This window comes from Mirounga angustirostris, unplaced genomic scaffold (assembly GCF_029215605.1).
Source record: "Mirounga angustirostris isolate CCGP_5_RB_7025 unplaced genomic scaffold, mMirAng1.0.hap1 SCAF_8, whole genome shotgun sequence".
Taxonomy (NCBI): Eukaryota; Metazoa; Chordata; class Mammalia; order Carnivora; family Phocidae; genus Mirounga; species Mirounga angustirostris.
Genome location: NW_026991716.1, coordinates 55622434 through 55641689, shown reverse-complemented (window position 1 = coordinate 55641689; position 19256 = coordinate 55622434). Strand labels below are relative to the sequence as shown.

The 19256-nt window shown below is 36.9% G+C and overlaps 1 protein-coding gene across 2 annotated transcripts; it reads right to left on the bottom strand.

The window, feature by feature from the left end:
* Positions 1–7243: 7243 nt before the first annotated feature.
* On the bottom strand, positions 7244–16538 carry LOC123837838 (uncharacterized). Of its 2 annotated transcripts, XR_010413665.1 has the most exons (5): positions 16001–16538; positions 11403–11566; positions 9813–9906; positions 8418–8528; positions 7244–7751 (listed from the first exon to the last, which is right to left on the bottom strand). XR_010413665.1 is itself a non-coding variant. In XM_064597741.1 (4 exons), exon 1 carries the CDS (start codon positions 15971–15973, stop codon positions 13973–13975), a length of 2001 nt encoding a protein of 666 aa, XP_064453811.1. In that variant the 5' UTR covers positions 15974–16538; the 3' UTR covers positions 7244–7751; positions 8418–8528; positions 9813–9906; positions 11403–13972. The 2 variants fall into 2 exon arrangements, 1 of the variants encoding a protein (XP_064453811.1); XM_064597741.1 differs by having other exon boundaries at positions 11403–16538.
* Between the last annotated feature and the right edge of the window lie 2718 nt (positions 16539–19256).

Here is a 19256-nt window from a genome sequence, read left to right as displayed (position 1 = left end):
TGCTAGTGCTATGACCTTAGAAAAGTTACTTGCAAATAACTTTTTGGTAAATATTAGCTATTGTAAAAATTGTGATCCAAAATTATAGAATGCTCTTATCCCTGGTTATTAATCTATCATTTTTTCCCAGTATCACCCCAGACTTGGGGGTGTGTCAGGCATTTAGAATTATAATTTCTGGATTAAGCTATACTCTTCTTATCCTCACCTTTGTATATACTCTTCCTAACGCTAGGAATGCACCTGTTCATATGCCTTATTTTATACTCTATTTTTATAGTAGTTATTACATTATTAAGTTTGTTACTTCTCTATTTTCCCAACTAGGCTGGTGGTTTTTTTGAAGGCAGGCACAAAGTTTTACTTTTCTTTATATGCTTTAACATTCAGAAAGGATCTGTCATGTCGCAGGTAACTCGGTAAATATGTAACTCTCTCTCCTGAACGTTGCACTTTAAGCAGTGTTTGTAGATTCTCCATCAGTTCTTAGACCATGGTTTAACAACTGACATCTAAGTGGTTTGTATTAGCCCTAAAAGAACATACGGAGAGGAAACACATCAGATGCACCAATGTCATTCCCTGTCTTTGTTTCCTAGGGATGGCATAACAGATTACTACAAGCTTGGTGGCTTAAAACAACAGAAATTTATTTGGTCACAGTTGTGGAGAACAGAAATCTAAAATCAAGGTGTCAGGAAGGGCACACTCTCTTTATAGGTGCTAGGGGAGAATCCTATCTTTTCTCTTTTGGTTTCTAGAAGCTCCAGGTGTTCCTTGTCTTGGGGCTGCATGACACCAACCTTCACCCCTTCTCCCCTGTGTGTCTCCTCTTTTTATAAGGAGACTTGTCTTTTAATTTAGGGCCCAACCAGTTAATTTAAGGTGATCTCTTCTCAAGATCCTTAACTTAGTTACATCTGCAAAGACCTTTTCTACAAATAAGGTCACATTCACAGGTACCAAGTATTAGGACTTGGATATAGTGTTTTGGGACCACAGTTCAATATCACCTCAAGGCAAGGTCCAGCTGCATGTTGCTGGATGTCTGAAAACACATTTGAATGAGGGAATTACAAGGTGAGAGGTAATATTACTATCAAGCCAAAAATAAGCAGAACCAATATTTTAAATGTTGTACTGTCTTCTATATTGGTTTCAATAATATGCTAAATTTAAAATTAACTTATTTTATAAATTTAAATGTGCTCAGGTTTTAGGGTAAGAGGGGTCACTAAGGAATCATCTTATAATTAAATACTTGTGTGGATAAAGAAGATGTGTATACACACACATAGACACACTGTGTATGTGTCTATGTGTGTGTACACAATGGAATATTACTCAACCACAAAAAAGAATGAAATCTTGCCATTCGCAACAAGAGGGATGGAGCTAGAGAGTATCATGCTAAGTGAAATAAGGCAGTCAGAGAAAGGTAAATACCAGATGATTTCATTCATATGTGGAATTTAAGAAACGATCATGGGGGGAAAGAGAGGGGCAAACTAAGAAACAGACTCTTAACTACAGAGAACAAACTGATGGTTTAAATAAGTGATGGGGATTGAGGAGAGCACTTGCAATGAGCACTGGGTGTTGTATGGAAGTGATGAGTCACTAAATTCTACACCTGAAACTAATATTACACTGTATGTTTACTAACTGGAATATAAATAAAAACTTAAATATTTGTGAAACATTTTATAAAATTATCAAGCTTTTCACTATTTTAAAAGTTTACTATCTTATAATCAACTTTAGTCAATGTTCTCTATTATACAGGCATAGATACTTTAATAATACATATGTATCAAGCTACATATATTTTAATAAAATGGAAAGAATAAAATCTAAAATGACTGACCTCTATGATACGTGAGCCTTTTTTGTTTTCCCTCTTTGTGGTTGTGGTTGCTTTTTGTCAGTGGGCCTTAATTTCATTGAAAATACTAGTGAATATCAACTAAATTAGCTCTCATAAATCAAACCTTAACGGACAACTACTTCATGTGCTTAATGTTATTCAAATTTAACAAATACAAACTCCATAATATAGACTTACGCATATTATATATACTTTTTTTTTTTTTTTTTTTTTTTACTTTTGTTTCTTAGATGTCTTCCTGGATTTTCTGGGCAATTTTGTAAAAATATAAATGAATGTTCTTCATCACTATGTCTAAACGGTGCAAAGTGTGAAGATCACATCAATGGATATATTTGCAAGTGTCAACAAGGTAATTATTGAAAAAATTATAATCACGCATACTTTATACATTTACAAAATATATGTTCATGTATGTGTAAGTGTGTATAATACAAATTTGACAATAGACTCCACCAATAATGTTGTTGGTTATCAACTAAGTTTTAAGCAATGAGCATACTTTAAAAATATGAAATGGATGTTCTGTGATACTCGAAAGGTATCGTATGACTTAGGCTATCGGCAAGAAATCCTAGTGCTTAGAGTATATCTCACTACAGGTATTTTCTACATTTATGTAAACTTCATAATCCTGATCTTTATGTCCGTTGTGCCTGGCACACAGCAAGTCCTTTGTAAATGTTAACTCTTATTAATATTGACATTATTATTATCTCCAACAATGGTCAGTACAGAGATGGACAAGATGAGTAAACTGAATTTATTCAGGGAATAATTTTTCACTAATAATTGGTATTTTGGCCATTTCTGCCTTTGGTCATATTCTCTTTAAGTATACATTGATATATTGGGGCGTCTGGGTGATTCAGTCAGTTAAGTGTCTGCCTTTGGCTCAGGTCATGATCCCAGGGTCCTAGGATCAAACCCCCTGTCGGGCTCTCTGCTCAGCGAGGAGCCTGCTTCTCCTCCCTCCGCCTGCCACCCCCCTGCTTATGCTCTCTCTTTGTCAACTAAATAAATAAATAATTCTTTTGAAAAGTATGCATTGATATAAACAATTTGTGTCCGTGCTTATTTTTCCCTCTCTTTCTTCTAGCTTTCTAACTTTGCAGATTTGTTGTTTTCTTCCTGTGTCTTCTGTCACTCATCTTATCCTCAACATTCAGGTACATCTACCCAAAAGAGATAGTGAATGCCTGAATTTCCTTGAGAAATAATAATCTCTCAGGAATATATGTGGGGTATATTTTTGGTCACCAGAAAAGAATTCTATTTACAGACTCCACAGAAGATTTGAGACAGCTTGTGGATACCCCAGGGTTTTGGGTTTCTGGTAATTTGTGTCCCCTGAGGGAATAACAACCAGGCAGCCATGTGGGTATTAGGACTTCTATTGTATAGGTGAAGTTATACAAACTAGTGAATACTTATCAACTCAGTATCATTGACAGGTTGTTGACAAGTTCAACAGTCACTCAGTGCACTCCTCTGTTTTGGAATACCCCATACTGATACTAGGTTTTGTTTGGTCAGATAGAACATAGGAGAACATTTCTACCTGAATGTTGAAATAGCCACCTCTACATAAAACTGTAACTCTTGCAGATAAAGGAAGTAGAATAGACATTGCAATTCTCTGATATAAAAAAAATGAATACCATTTTAGAAGTTTTGCCTCTTTTAAGCAAAAATATCTTTATTGAGGTCTGAACATTTAAAATGCTATAATACTACCATATGCAACGAATATAACCCTACAAAGACAACGAAGGAACAAAGCATGTATATAAATCATTTTTGCCATATGAATATATATAATTGCTAGATTTATTTTTCCAGTAATAAATATATCTTACCATTGCTAGGTTGGTTTTGATGCTCCATGTTAAGATTTAACTTACTTTAGATTCATTTGGAAGCATGGAGCCATTCTGAAGCAGGTGCAGCATTCAAATGAAGCCCCATTCTGAATGCTACTCATCAGTCCATAGTGGAAAGTGGAAGACCTCAAATGCTTATTGCTAGATGTTAATCAGAACTTGCTGGTAATTTTGACTTAAGCCTGAGATTCCTCGCAGTCTAGTCACAAGAGCAAAATCCAAGTAAGCAACAAACCAAACAAATTCTTAGAAAATGCTGTAGACACCCACCCAGACCCTTTCCTGGCTCCCAAGGGCTCTTTCCAGCCAAGGCTCTTATAGCAACATATCCTCCCCCAAAAGTTATTTAAGGAATAATCGTGCTCTTGAAGATTACCCTTCATCCCTTTCTCATTTTCCCTATTAACATAGTTATCTGGGTTTTTTTTTTAATTTGTACAGTAAAATTTACTCTCCAGCAGGTAGTTCTTTAGTTATGACAAATGCATGAAGTTGCGTAACTGCCACCACAGCCAGTCGTGTAACCGCCATCCTCCAAAATGTGCTCATGCTACCCTTTTCCTCACCCTCAACATAAATTGATTTTGACATAATCCTAATTATTTTTTTTACCATTTTTGTCCTTGAAAATCTACCCACTGTTGAGCTCTTCATTGTGTTCTAAATTTCAGATTCTAAAGGCCAAATGTGGGGGGACTTCAGCCTACATATGTTTAGGAAATTATAATTACAGTAACAATACTAGCACATGGACACCATGCTGTCTTATGTATATTGACTCGTTTAGCTTTTATAACATCCTTGTGAAGAATGTACTATTATTATCCCCTTTTCCAATGAGGAAATGGAGTCCAGATTCTTTGGGTAATCTCCCATAGCACATTAGGTTCAAAGCTGAGATTCAGAGCCAGTAAGTCTGGCCTGGTGTTACACACTCATTTCTTATGCTCCCCAAAGAAGGACCTTCACTGAATAACAACTTCCCATAAAGTTTCAGTCATGCTAGATGAGTAAGTTCTAGAGATCTAGTGTACAACATTGTGCCTATGGTTTATAGTACCGTATTATACATGTAACATTTTGCTAAAAGGATAGATATTAAATGTTCTAACTAGAATAAAAAATAAATAAAATTGACAACCATTTTAAAAGAAAAGGACCTTTACCAGTAAGATCCATCAGTGTTTTGCAGCTTAGATGTTAGCAATCCTAACCACTATGAGATTTCTTCAGGAAGGTTGCTCACTCACATCTCGTCTGATTATCTCCTAAAAAGCTTGATAAGCAAAACTGAGAACTTACCACTTTTCTATGTAATTCAAAACAACTTGCATTTTCCCAAATGTCATAATAAGGCACAAAGGCTGATTCATTTGGTTTAAACAAATCCACTCCTCTTTTATCCATGGAGGAAACCAGCCTTAAATAATGTTGATAATTCCCAGGCTCTGATCTAAATCATGCCATCACCTTACCTTTTACAGTACCTGATAGAAACCTACCTTCACTGTTTACTTCTGTCTTTAAATAGTTAAGCACTATAAGCTATTGCTGTATTCTGTTTTAATCAGTTGGAAGTCTTAAGTTCACATCATGTTGCCAATTATCAGAATTCTCATGTCTTCATGTAACAGATCTTCCACCATAGTGGTAATCTTGGATGGCTCTTCCACTGTACCTGAGTTTGTAATTTATCCTTTTTTCTATCCATCTTCTCTGCTTGATAGACCAAATAGAGATGTAAGACACTTGCAATATTCTGAACAGAACACAGTTTGAAAAATTAAATGCCAGTTTGCTCACTAGATATATCTATAAAATGCAACTGAAATTTAAATTTGATATAAGTAGGTTAGAAGACACTCTAAATGTTATTTAGTTTTGTGCCACCAAATCCCATCCCAGAGGTTGTATTCTTTTTATTATTATTATTATGTTATGTTAGTCACCATACAGTACATCATTAGTTTTTGATGTAGTGTTCCATGATTCATTGTTTGTGTATAACACTCAGTGCTCCATGCAGAACGTGCCCTCCTTAATACTCGTCACCGGGCTAACCCATCCCCTCACCCCCTCCCCTCTAAAACCCTCAGTTTGTTTCCCGGAGTCCATAGTCTCTCATGGTTCATCTCCCCCTCTGATTCCCGCCCCTTCATTTTTCCCTTCCTTCTCCTAATGTGCTCCATGCTATTCCTTATGTTCCACAAATAAGTGAAACCGTATAATAATTGACTTCTAATGGATCCTCACAGCGTCTTCAGCACATATTGAAAAGTACAATCCATTTATAATGCTGGCCAATATTGTGTAATCACAGACAGGACCATAGTTAGCACAAGCCCCTCCCCTCTCTATAAGCAGATAAATTAGATTGTTAAGCACTTTCCTCCAAGCTAACTAGGTGCAATGCTGTACAAAGTCGATCTCAGAACACACTCATCCTCTCTGCATGAGATCATTGTGCAGGTTACAAGCTGAACAGCATTCAGGACAGTCCTGATCACAGAGCTCATCCTCTGCCTATGTAGTGAGTTCAATGGCTGGTAAACTCATTTCCATGAAATTATTAATACAAGCATCCAGATTATTTTATGAAGTAAAACACGCTTACTTTTGTTTTAGCCTCAATAGTCACATTTATAGTGTCATATAAAAATGTTTAACACTCAGTAAGTGAAACCACAGTTATTCCATTAAAAGCAAATTGAAAGTGAAGAGAACAATCTATCTATTGGAAATGTGAATGCTTCACCCAGAGTTGTTCTCAGTCCCTGGGGCAGTCACCGGGCCCACACACTTTTTATACTCAGGAGGGATGTAATAGTGTTTATATAGGTGATGATATAAACTTTGGATACACATTTTGCTCTTAAAATAGCATTATTCATTTTGAAACAGAAATGCTGCATCATCCTTGGGGCAAGGAAACACAGAAACATAGATAGTGTTGGCCATGAGTGCTCACAGTTATTAAGTCAGGGGTATGACTTTTGTAATCAGAACGGAGGCAATACATAATGATCTTTCTTTTTAATCAAGACACATGCAAAATGAAATAATCATTAATATGAAGCAAAGAGTATATGCTATCGTATTTTCATGAAGATTTAGATGTAAAAAATAAATTCTACATATTCTAGAGTTAGACTAAGAAAAAATAATTTTAATTTACATCATTCAATTACTGGATAATACATTAACTAGTAAGACAGAATCATTGTGGGCGCCTGGGTGGCTCAGTTGATTAAGCGACTGCCTTCGGCTCAGGTCATGATCCTTGAGTCCCAGGATCGAGTCCCGCATCAGGCTCCCTGCTCTGCAGGGAGTCTGCTTCTCCCTCTGACCCTCCCCCCTCTCATGTGCTCTCTCTCTCTCATTCTATCTCTCAAATAAATAAATAAAGTCTTTAAAAAAAAAAAAAAGACAGAAGCATTGTAGGCTTAGGTTTAATTTTACTTTATTTCCCCAGATTAGATGCAAATCACTTGGTGCTGAGAGGGAAAAGGAAATGAAAGTAAAATATATAAATCTTTCAAATAATGACTTTTATTTTCATCAATAAACTCAAACTATTATAACTGCTATGTTATGGCAGAGAATGGTAGTTTTAAAACTGGTCAGTGTTTCTAGTTGTGTAAGTATTAAAAACCGTTTTGTTATCAACTTAAAATTAGTCTAATTCTTTTTTTATTATAATTTGACATTTAAATTCTTTTTTATTTTATACCCTCATCATTTGATATGATTTATTCTGTAAGCACTTATTTAATTCCTATTGTGTATGAAATGTTAGATTAGTACTATGAGTTTAACACCATAAAGATTTTATTATTTTTCTGGGTTGCTAATGAAAACTTCTGGTTTCTTGATTTTTAACCACCAAACAGTATTTTCTGAATATCTGGTTATGTTATTGCCAATGGACATCAAATGTACTTGGGATTCAAAGGATGTTTTCTTCTTCTCTGCTTCTAAACCTTTAAAAAAAAAAAAAAAAAAGCCTTACTGACTGAATTTTAATTTGTCTGTTTTATATTCCCTTATTCTGCTCCCCTTTCTTATCATCATCTTGCCCACACCACTACAAGGACATCATCTTACTGATTTATTTATTTTTTTTACAACCCCCCCCCCACAAAACTAGTGAAAAAGCATTGTTTACATACATAAACACTTTCCTCTGACAGCACAATACCATGTGGTACTCAGAGAAGCAAGGTGATGAGCAAAGAACATCTGGAATCTGGGAAGAATAAAGTTCAAATCCCAGCTTTGTGACCTAGTCACTTGGGATCTTTAACATTATTATAAAAACCCTCTGATTCTCAGCTTCCTGATAAAACTATGGGGGGGGAAATCACCTTAAAATTTGTAAAGCACTAAATGTAGAACTATAGTTAAGATATATTATTTTGGTATGAGGCAGCCTGAGCCCATTAGCCCATGTAAATTTTACTTAACTTTTCAAAGTATCTGTTTCTTCATTCACAAAATTAGAAAATAAGCTCATTCACAGAGTTTGTTCAGCAAGGCATCAGGAACAAATAATAGTAACCAACATTTCTAAAAAAACTCACTATATTCTATGGCTAGTAATTTGTACAGATCATTTCATTCAAATCTCACAAGTTCCATAAACTTACGAAGTATGTACATTGTTATTTCCATTTTGCAAGGGCTTTGAAAGATCTTATGACTCGTCTCAGCTTTCACAGCAAGTAGCCAGACTCTGGTGCTTGTGAATATATCACCTCCTCCAAAAATGTAAAAAATAAAAGCGAATTTTGTTCATTATTTTTTACATTGCTAGTTTCTACCTCCCTTCATTACCCCCCACCCTTTTCTTTCCTAATACATATTAAGAAGCTATAAGAATTTTGAATTCAAAGACTGGCTCCCTGGAAGAAAGTCCAAATCTAATCCAATTATGTGTGTGTGTGTGTGTATGTATATATTTGCATATATATTATATATGTTAAATATGTATTCATTATATATATAATATATATTAAACATCTTATCTTTTCTAGCAGCAAAATAAAAGATTATAAATTGTTTTTCACTGTCTCTTAATAACCCAAAGCCCAGATTTTTAAGATAACACTCAAATTATTATCAATCTTTGTGTTAAAACATTTTTTGTTATATATTTCAGATATACATCTTTATAATTCAACATCTGTGTACACTACAAAATGATCACTACCACAAGTCTAGTTACCACCCATCACCATACACTTGACCCCCTTCACCTATTCTGCCCACCCCCAACCCCTTTCCTGTCTTCACCAGTAGTCTTTTCTCTATGAGTTTTTGTCTTATTTCCCTTGTTCATTTGTTTTGTTTTGTGTTTAATTCCACATGAATGGAAATCATACAGTATTTGTCTTTCTCCCTTTGACTTATCTTACTTAGCTTAATAGGTCTGTTACCAAACCCAAGTTCAGCTGCCCATCCCTTGAAAGGCCTTTATTCAAGAGAGGGGTTTTTGATTGGAAAGGAACTTGAGCTTTATTCAGGAGGCCAGGAACCTGGGGAGAAGGCAGACTCTTGTCCAAAAGCCAACTCCAAGGTTTCTGCCTGGACCAAGGGCTTTTAAAGATGTTTAGGGAAGCGACAAACCATGAGAGACTATGGACTCTGAGAAACAAACTGAGGGTTCTAGAGGGGAGGGGTGTGGGAGGATGGGTTAGCCTGGTGATGTGTATTAAAGAGGGCACATTCTGCATGGAGCACTGGGTGTTATACACAAACAATGAATCATGGAACACTACATCAAAAACTAATGATGTAATGTATGGTGATTAACATAACATAATAAAATAAAAAAATAAAAAAGATAGAGAGGATCTTGTTTATATTTTCTATTTATCTGTTTCACATTTTCAACTGATGGAAAACATAATAAAAGTTTTAATATCCTTCTCTGGTGGTTCTAAAAAAAAAAAAGATGTTTAGGGAAGTTAATCAGCAAAGGGAGTACAGTGGTCCACAACATTTCTTGATTTCATGCAGACTCGATGGTGCCAGCTACATACATTATCTCAGTCTCCAGAGTTGAGCGAAGAGGGTGCAGTTTGTATTTCATGATGTGCAGGAGGACTCTGTTCTTTCTGCAAAGGAGGGCAAGGTCTGCAAATACGCAAAGGGGGGTTAATAAAGTCATCTGGGTGACCTAGAAAAAGAAAAAACATTTTGCTAAAACATAGCTAGGCTAATCAGAAAGCCAAGGTGGCTCCTGTGGCCTGGGAAGTTTCTGGTCCTTCACTCCTCAAGCCCAGTGGTCTGCAAATCTCAAAGAAAGTAAATTAGTCCTGTTACAGATCAAGGGACTTAGGTCAGCAAGTAAGGAGTGTGTTAACTTGAATTAAGTTAACTCTTAAGACTGGTTGGAGTGCCGTTACAGGTTCATCCTTGACCTCATTCTTCTTTATGGATAAGTTGTATCCCCTTGTATAAATATACCACATATTCTTTAACCATTCATCTATCTATTTTAATGGCTATGATTGGCACTCAGCATCCATTCCTGTCTACTGTGGTTTCTGAATTACAGAGACAAGAAAACAAAACACTACAATATCTAGACTTCCCTTGAAGCTGATGTTGTGCATATAAATTGAGTTCCACCTATAATAAACATACCTGAAATCTAGAGGATCTAGTGGAAGTCATTTCTAGATGTCTTAGCAATTTCAGCTGGTGGGTAAGGTCATGGACATGTGAGATTTTCTGAGTCTCTGACTTTGTATTAAAATGCAGAACCGTGGTGATGTGTATTAAATGTGTACTAATGATGTAATGTATGGTAAATACAAATAATATTACCCCAGCCCTCAGATTTTCTGAGTCTCTGACTTTGTATTAAAATCCAGTGTCTAATCACTAGCCTCAGGGTAGGAAGAGACAGCCAGAGAGACTGTGCCGGCAGCTTCCTGGTAATCCAGCTTCTCTCAATTAGTGCAGTGACTTCTTAAGTTGAATAATTCTAATGGTGGCTTTTATGTTTCTCAATTTCCTCATTATGGGGGAGGTGGCATCTCCCAGAGTCATATCTGTGGTTTTTGGAGTTACTCCTACAGCCCTTCCTTCTAATAATTTTGTAAATGTCTGGTTCTCTGTTTTTAAGACTCTTTTTGCTTAAATACTTAGCGTGGTTTCTGTTTCCTGTGCTAAATCTTAACTAACTTATTTTCTATCCTGGTTTGTTGTTTTCGACCATGACATCCTTAATGTTCCTCTCAGCTTAACTACACTTTAGGCAGTCTTCATGACTCCAGGCCCCTGACCCCCCTTTCTTTAGAGCATTTACTTTAGAAAACTTGTTACTGTAACTTTTTTCTCTGCCCCTTTGAGATGTAAACCTTCTTTCAGGCTCTTGCCAATTTTACAACCCAGAAATGTCTTTCTCAAGCACCTGGGAGTCATCCCTCTGAAATGTAATTACAGAAGGAGATAGGGTCCCCATCCCACCCCCCATCAGGCTCTGTGGGAAGCTAGGAGCCTACTGTCAATAAGTGACAGCTATCGAACAAAGATGTCCTCAGAACATTGACCAACCTCCCCCCAGCCCAATATCCTCCAGTATTTTCCCATTAGCTCACTCCAGCTTTTGAAAATTCTCCCACCTGTCTTTGGTTCAGTGCAGTTAAATTCAATCTCTTTCCTCCGTCTCAATAATCTTTCTCTTTCTTATTGGAATACTCTTGAACAAAGTCTTCTTTGTCTTTTTAAATATGATGATTTTTTTCTTTCACAGTTCCCATCTTATGGCTTAAAGTTTTATAATGTCCTTCATAGTATTAGAAGCAAGAAGAAAACTACATCATTTTTAATTGTTTAAACTATATTGTGAATTGTTTTATTCCATCAAAAGAATATACAATAAAGGAACATTTATTTTATAAAATAATATAATAAACATTTGTGTACCTCCCATTTGCTTCAGGAAATAAAATATTAGCAATAATTCCAGCTTCTATAGTCCTCACTGAACACATTAATATTACCCCAGCCCACAATGACTGTTCTGAACTTTATATTCAACATTCCCTTAGTGTTCCTTAGAGCTTTATTATATATGTGTATATCTCTAAGCAATGTTACCAAGTTTGTATATATTTGGACTTTTATAAGAATAGTTATCAGAATGTAAGTATTTTTATGGAATATGCTTTTATGCTTAACAGTATGTTGTGGGATTCAACCATGTGAGTGACTGGTCATAGTGCCTTTTTATAAGCTCTGCAAAAATGTTTTTTCTGTATCACCTTTTATAGCCTCCATAGTAGAGATGCCTACAGAATCAACCTAGCATATGAAAGCATTACAAAGTGAAAAGAGTCTTGGATGTGGTTTTGGTAAATTTAGTCTTTTGGCAGCTCCTTCTAAGTTTGATCTGGACTCTGCCAAATCTTTTAAACTCGTGTCATGTTTTTCTTCTTACAATGCTAGATTGCATTAAATCATTTCTAAGCACCCCAGAATACTTATGTAATTGTTCTCTTATAATTTATCAGGGAAGAACAGTGAGAATAGGTTGCTAAGTAGGAACAAGAATAAGAACTCATCTCCCAATAGCCAGAATTCAGGTTAAATGCTGTTGATAATACATAGAAAAATAAAGTTTATTTTTTTATTTTTATTTTATTATTTGAGAGAGAAAGAGAGACAAAGAGCACATGAACGGAAGTTGGGGTGATAGGGGCAGAGGGAGAGGGAGAAGCAAACTCCCCGCCGAGCAGGGAGTCTGACATGACCACAGACTGATCTTAGGACCCTGTGATCATGACCTGAACAGAGACAGACACTTAACCAACTTTAACCAACTGAGTCACCCAGGTGCCCCGGAAAAATAAAGTTTTAAAAGCTAGTAACAGCTGCCTCTGAAAACCTTTGTCCCTCTGTAGAATAGTGTATTTAAGTTATAGATCATTATAAATAGATCTTTCATAAAAAAGAATCAATAGTTCCTAAAAAATGTTCTTAATGGGTACCTAGTAAACCATGGTTTGGATATTATCTTTTGGGTAGTTTAGCAATGTCGGTTGCTAGGTCGGTGATAAAGTAATGGCAAAAGACAAAAGACAAAAAAAAAAAGACAAACACACACAGTGTGTTAGTATGGAAAATTAGATCATTATGTTTAAAGAATTCTTATAGCTGATAGTCAGCTGAACATAGACATATTATTTATATTCTATAGAACCACAGCTTAAGAAATACTAACTGTAAAATGCTACGAGTATTATAAGAAAACATTTAATATCTAGAAATCTAGAGTAGTTGCTTTCCTTTGGATTTAAGATTCATACTAAATGGAAGTATTGGGGTACCTGGGTGGCTCAGTCTATTAAGGTTCTGCCTTCATCTCAGGTTATGATCCCAGGGTCCCAGGATCAAGCCCCACGTCAGGCTCCCTGCTCAGCAGAGAGCCTACTTCTCCCTCTCCCTCTGCTGCTCCCCTGTTTGTGCTTGCTCTCTCTCTGTCAAATAAATAAATAAAATCTTTAAAAATAAATAAATAAATGGAAGTATAGAGTGTGTTTATTCCATTGCCTTCTATATGTTTATTCCAAGATAAAATAAAGATATTTGGATATGTAATGTAGAACAGCTCCAGAGATACGAGCCAAAACTTTATTTTATAGATGCTTGCTTCCATTTTTACATAACTATGTAATTTTAGGGCAAATTATTTATCTTCTCTTGTCAACGTCTAGTGCGTTGGGGTCCCTGGGTAAGGGTCTACGAAATCACCAGGACACAGGGGATGCAGAGCAAAGGCAGCACTTGCAACTGCATCCTGCCGTTTATTACTCACATAGCTATATACTCGCAGTGATCAGATAAACATAACAATGTGTACTTAAAGTATCAACCCAACATCCATGAAGTAAGATACATAAGAACAAAATATATCCTGTTTATATCCTGTTTATGCTTGCAGGATAAAGAATTCTCTTAGCCATCCTTCCTTTGGAGACAACATGTTCTTTGTCTTTAGAAAGAACACTTCTGATTAGAAAGACACACTTTAAGCTAGGCAAGAGCCACTTCCTGCTGATCCAGGCATTTAGGCCTTGCAACATGAGATAAGGGGAAGAGAACATTTTCTCCTCCTGGCCCAGGCCTGCCTGGCCGTCCTTAACCTCAGTGCAGTCCTCAAATGACCCGGGCCTGCAAGGGACTTACAAGCCTACATCATCTCAATTCCTTCTTTTTTCTTTTGTTTTAATAAAAGTGCCCTCCAAAGGATGGCCATAGAATTCTGGGAAGGCTTTAGATAGCAAAAATGCAACAGCATAAAGCATAAGATAACAATCAACAACAATACAAGTCCCATTCCTCCAGCAGTATGCCCCAAACTCTGAATAATACCTTTTGGATCTAGTCCCTCAAGTTGCTTAAGAAGTAAATTGGCCAACGTAGCGGCATCTGATACAGTAAGCAAGGCACACATAGCCAAGAATAAATTGTCAGGCGTACAAGCCTTCCCCGTTCGCTGCAGGATTTTTTGCCCCTCCCCACTAAGCTTTTTAATTTGCCCCCAAGTCGGCAAAGCAGTAGCAAATGTCTGCTGGCGGCGACGTCGTCCTCCCAAATTCAGATGTGCCATGGCCTGTAATGGAAGTTCATCTTGGTCTGGATTCCCCATCCGTCGCCTGGTGGGATACGGTGCCGTTTGAATTGGCCCTCGACCGGATCCATCGCGCGGGGACCAGGAACAGGTCCGTCCATCCTCTGTGGAGACATAAGCATAACCCTTCCCTCTGCAAAGCAATAGCCCCGGTTGCCATTCTGCATCTGCAGTCGGTTTAAGCCATATATGTTCCTTTAATGGAGGGGGAGCGACCTCTCCCTCTATGAACTGTTTCTCTGCACGGGAGAGGATATCTCCCTGCGGAAGATTCAAGAAATTTAATGTGAACAGAGCTTGTTGCAAAATGGAACGTGCATTTGATTGAGTGAATGCTAAGATATGATCCTTTTTCCTCCTTTTTAATTTTTTAATTTGTAACTTTAAAGTACTATGCGCACGTTCTACAATGGCTTGCCCTTGAGGATTGTATTCAATGCCTGTTTTATGCATGATACCATATTGTTCACAGAAAGTTTGAAATTTTTTACTGCTATATGCAGGTCCATTATCTGTTTTAATAATAGATGGTAAACCCATCACAGCAAAAGTTTCTAAGAGATGGGTGATAACATGTTGTGCAGTTTCACCACTTTGTGCTGTGGCCCATATAAATTGAGAATATGTATCTATTACCACATGTACATACACACAAAGTTCAGAAAACCACATCTGCCATTGCAGATACTCAGGCTCCTTTAAAAGAGCCCGACAGAGGACCCTCCAGTCCTCAGGAGAAAAATTGTTATAATGTCGAGCCAGACCATTAACTAGCTCCTTAACATAATGTGATTGAGGTCCATATAAAGACACTGCCTTTTTCAAGCGACCAATATCTTCTATACCTATTCCTTCATAATATGGTGCTTGTGCCACCCCCTGGATTGGGGGAGGCCTGAGAACAGGAAAAGCAAAGACAGAATTAGCTGCGCCACCCTCATCATCGCTATCCTCTAGCGCATCAAGCTCAGCTAAAGCAGCAGAAAGGAAAGGATTTTTAGAAGAAAGAGCTGGTACAGACGGCAAAGGTGGAGCAGAGGGCTTCCTAGAGGGTTTCTTAGACTCTTCCGCCATAGCCATAACCTGCTGAAAAACCTTCCACACACGCTCCACCTCGGGATCCGACTTTACTTTCGGTTTTGGTTTTTCATTACCACACTTGCTAGGCTCACGGGATGGTGTAAGCTTAAAGGTATCTTTCTCTACCGCCCTTTTCTCATCCGTATCTAAAGGGAGGTCTTGTATAGAAGGAGCCATCTCCTTATGGAAGTCTTCGACCGTGCGGTCATCCTCCTTCGCTTTAAGCACTGTAAAAATAATCGACCAAATAGACCAAAACCGCACGGGAATTTTTTCTCCCTGTCTCATTGCCTTCTCGACATTATGTCGAACTCGCCGCCAATTATCTAAATCTAAAGTTCCCTCCTCTGGAAACCAAGGATTCCATTCTCGAACCACCTTTAAGCACAGCTCAATATCATTAGAAGCAACAGTAATACCATAGACAGCAAGTGAATGCTTCAGCATTCGAACATAAGGAGTAGAAGTTTCTTGTCCCATAACCCTGTACTTAATCAAGTTACTCACCCTTCCTGAACGTCCTTCAGGGTCCCTGTTCGGGCGCCAATTGTCAACGTCTAGTGCGTTGGGGTCCCTGGGTAAGGGTCTACGAAATCACCAGGACACAGGGGATGCAGAGCAAAGGCAGCACTTGCAACTGCATCCTGCCGTTTATTACTCACATAGCTATATACTCGCAGTGATCAGATAAACATAACAATGTGTACTTAAAGTATCAAGCCAACATCCGTGAAGTGAAATATACACGAAATTCAATAAGAACAAAATACATCCTGTTTATGCTTGCAGAATAAAGAATTCTCTTAGCCATCCTTCCTTTGGAGACAACATGTTCTTTGTCTTTAGAAAGAACACTTCTGATTAGAAAGACACACTTTAAGCTAGGCAAGAGCCACTTCCTGCTGATCCAGGCATTTAGGCCTTGCAACATGAGATAAGGGGAAGAGAACATTTTCTCCTCCTGGCCCAGGCCTGCCTGGCCGTCCTTAACCTCAGTGCAGTCCTCAAATGACCCGGGCCTGCAAGGGGCTTACAAGCCTACATCATCTCATTCTCTAAGTTTAATTTTCTCATCTACTGAATAGAGATTGTAATAATAGCTACCTGATAGAATGATTATGAAGATAAACTGTGATAACTTATATAAAACATCAAGTCCAATTATAACAAGTAGTTAAGAGTATATATAAACTGTATATATAAGCTATTACTATGATTATTATTAAAAATTGAATAATGCTTTGTGATTGTGTTTAACAGGATGGTCAGGACATCACTGTGAGAATGAACTTGAGGAGTGCATTTCCAACTAATGTGTTCATGGAATATGCACAGAAAATGAACCTGGCTTTGGCTCAACATGTTTATACATATCTGGATTTGTGGTAAAGATTATTGGTGCTTTTGTTGTCATACTTTTTTCCTTGTCTTTAAAATTCAGTAAGTAATAGAAAATTTTCTGGTGGAAATTAGGTTGGAGAAGTCAATATTAGTGTTTCTCTCTTTCTCTGACTGTACATACTCCTTCTCAGCATTCCCCTTTCCCTTGTACCCTCATCACATGTACCCTCAGCCTTTCCTTTCAGGAGAAAAGCATTCTGATAAATTGGTTCACACTAAGGTGCAAGTCACTTAATGTATTGTCCTTTAATGTTTTAATGCATTTGGGAGGAGGATGCCAGTAGAGGAATTACTTAATATTGTCAGTCTTGGCAGAACTTCTGCTTTGCCCAAGGACATAGCACAGCTTCCAGAGTTGGATGGATCCAACGAGGATGGATCTGCTTTTGTTGCAAGTCTGGACTGATCTGAACTCCATTAACACTAGAATGAACTTACCTTGGTAGAAATGTCTCTATTAAAAGATAGCTTCTGACCACAATCTTTATTAAAACTGACCACAGTACATGAATAGAGTAAGGGAACAGCAGTTGGCAAGACTGTGATGTCAAGAATTTTAAATGTATATTTACTCATATCATTAAAAGACAGACCAGTCTAAAATGATATAAAGGCTAAGTAGTTAGAAAGGACAGTCAGGTGACCCAGTGCAAGATTAAGCACACTTAAAGGGAAGGTGAGACTTGCCCAGTGCCTAAGAATGATGCATACGTATGAATAGAACCAGACTGCTCAAAGCTGGAAGATGAGAAAGGAAAGGTCAGAAGCAGGAGTCTCCAGAAGTAGTTAAGGAATTAAATAGAAAAATGGTCAATAACTCATCAAAACAAAATAATTTGAGAAAATCTAGGCTTGAGTCAGATACTCTTCCCTTTTGAAGGGTATTCCCAAGGTTCATTTGTCTGAGAGAGCCTGTCTGAGAGATAAACTAAATCAGAACTGTCACCTTCCTTTTTCTAAGAGTCCTCCCCTCCTGGCTTTGCCCCGGGGAAAGGTTTTTCCTACTGATCGCAGAAGGATGATCTTTGAGGCAGAATTTTAGGCACTCTGACACCTGAGTGTGGGAGGTACTTGGTGACAAGAAATTAATTTTATGATACCTCAGATTATACCAATAATGGCTTCCTTAAAGAATCAGTAGAAAGAAAAAGACTGAAATGAATCCTTTATTTAACTAAATTCTCCTGCAAGTACAGACTGATAAATGGAAATCTAAATAATTGGAAAATAAATGCTCATTTTATATATGGTTATTTTTTGTTTTGTTTTGTTTTTATTGAACTCAAAGAATGTACTGCCAAGTAGCCTTAAAATTCCTTCCAGTAGTTAATCTCTAGGATATATGCTTTCACACTGGAATATGAATCAATTAAAACTTGTGCTATCTCGGGGCAGCTGGGTGGCTCAGTCAGTTAAGTGTCCAACTCATGACTTCGGCTCAGGTCGTGATCCAGGGCCCTGGCATTGAGCCCCGCATTAGGCTCTGCTCTCCATGTGGAGTCGGCTTGAGAGTCTCTCTCCCTCCGCCTCTGCTCCTCACCCCACTTGCACTCCCTCTCTCTCAAATAAATAAAATCTTAAAAAAAAAAAACCTGTGCTATCTCTTTTAATAAAAAACATCAAATCTGAAGGATAAATACATTCTATTAGTTCTATTAGTATATATTGAAAATACAAAAATCTTAAAAAATATGTAGTTTTATAAAACCCCAAGTCTACTAAATGGAAGGAAGTGTTATAGATGTAATAAACTATATTTTAGTAAGGCATTTAGTAAATTAATTTGAAGTGGATATTTTTGGTTACTCTCCCAAATACCTGAAAGCTAAAATAGAACTTAAAAAACTATCATAAGAGATAATGCTGTGTGAAAAGCTGTAAAGAGATAAAGGAGATTCTATTCTGTTAGTGCATTAGTTATATTCTAAAATGTGTAAAAAGATAGATAAATTTTGGTTTATTGAAAAAGAATTTAACATTTAAATGTTCTGCCTATCACAGATATTTAAAATTAGATATACTTAAAGGTATACCCTTGAAAAATAGTACATAAATTATTAATTGGAACAAAGAGCAAAATATTTTGAAGAACTATAGGAAAATCAAAGAAAATCTTTAAAGTCTTTGTTGGAATGAGAGAAATATTAGTACCAAGTTAGAATCATAAATATTGAAATAAAAGAATAAAATGAAAAAAATATTTTGAAAACAGGTATGGCAAATGCATAAGATCACTGAAAAATCACCTTTTAGATTTCTTTTCTCCCTTTTCCAACAATCCTGAGAGTAAATGGGATATTAAAAAAAAAAATAGAATCAGATTCATCATGAAATGTCAAACTTCACTGGTTTCTTATATTCT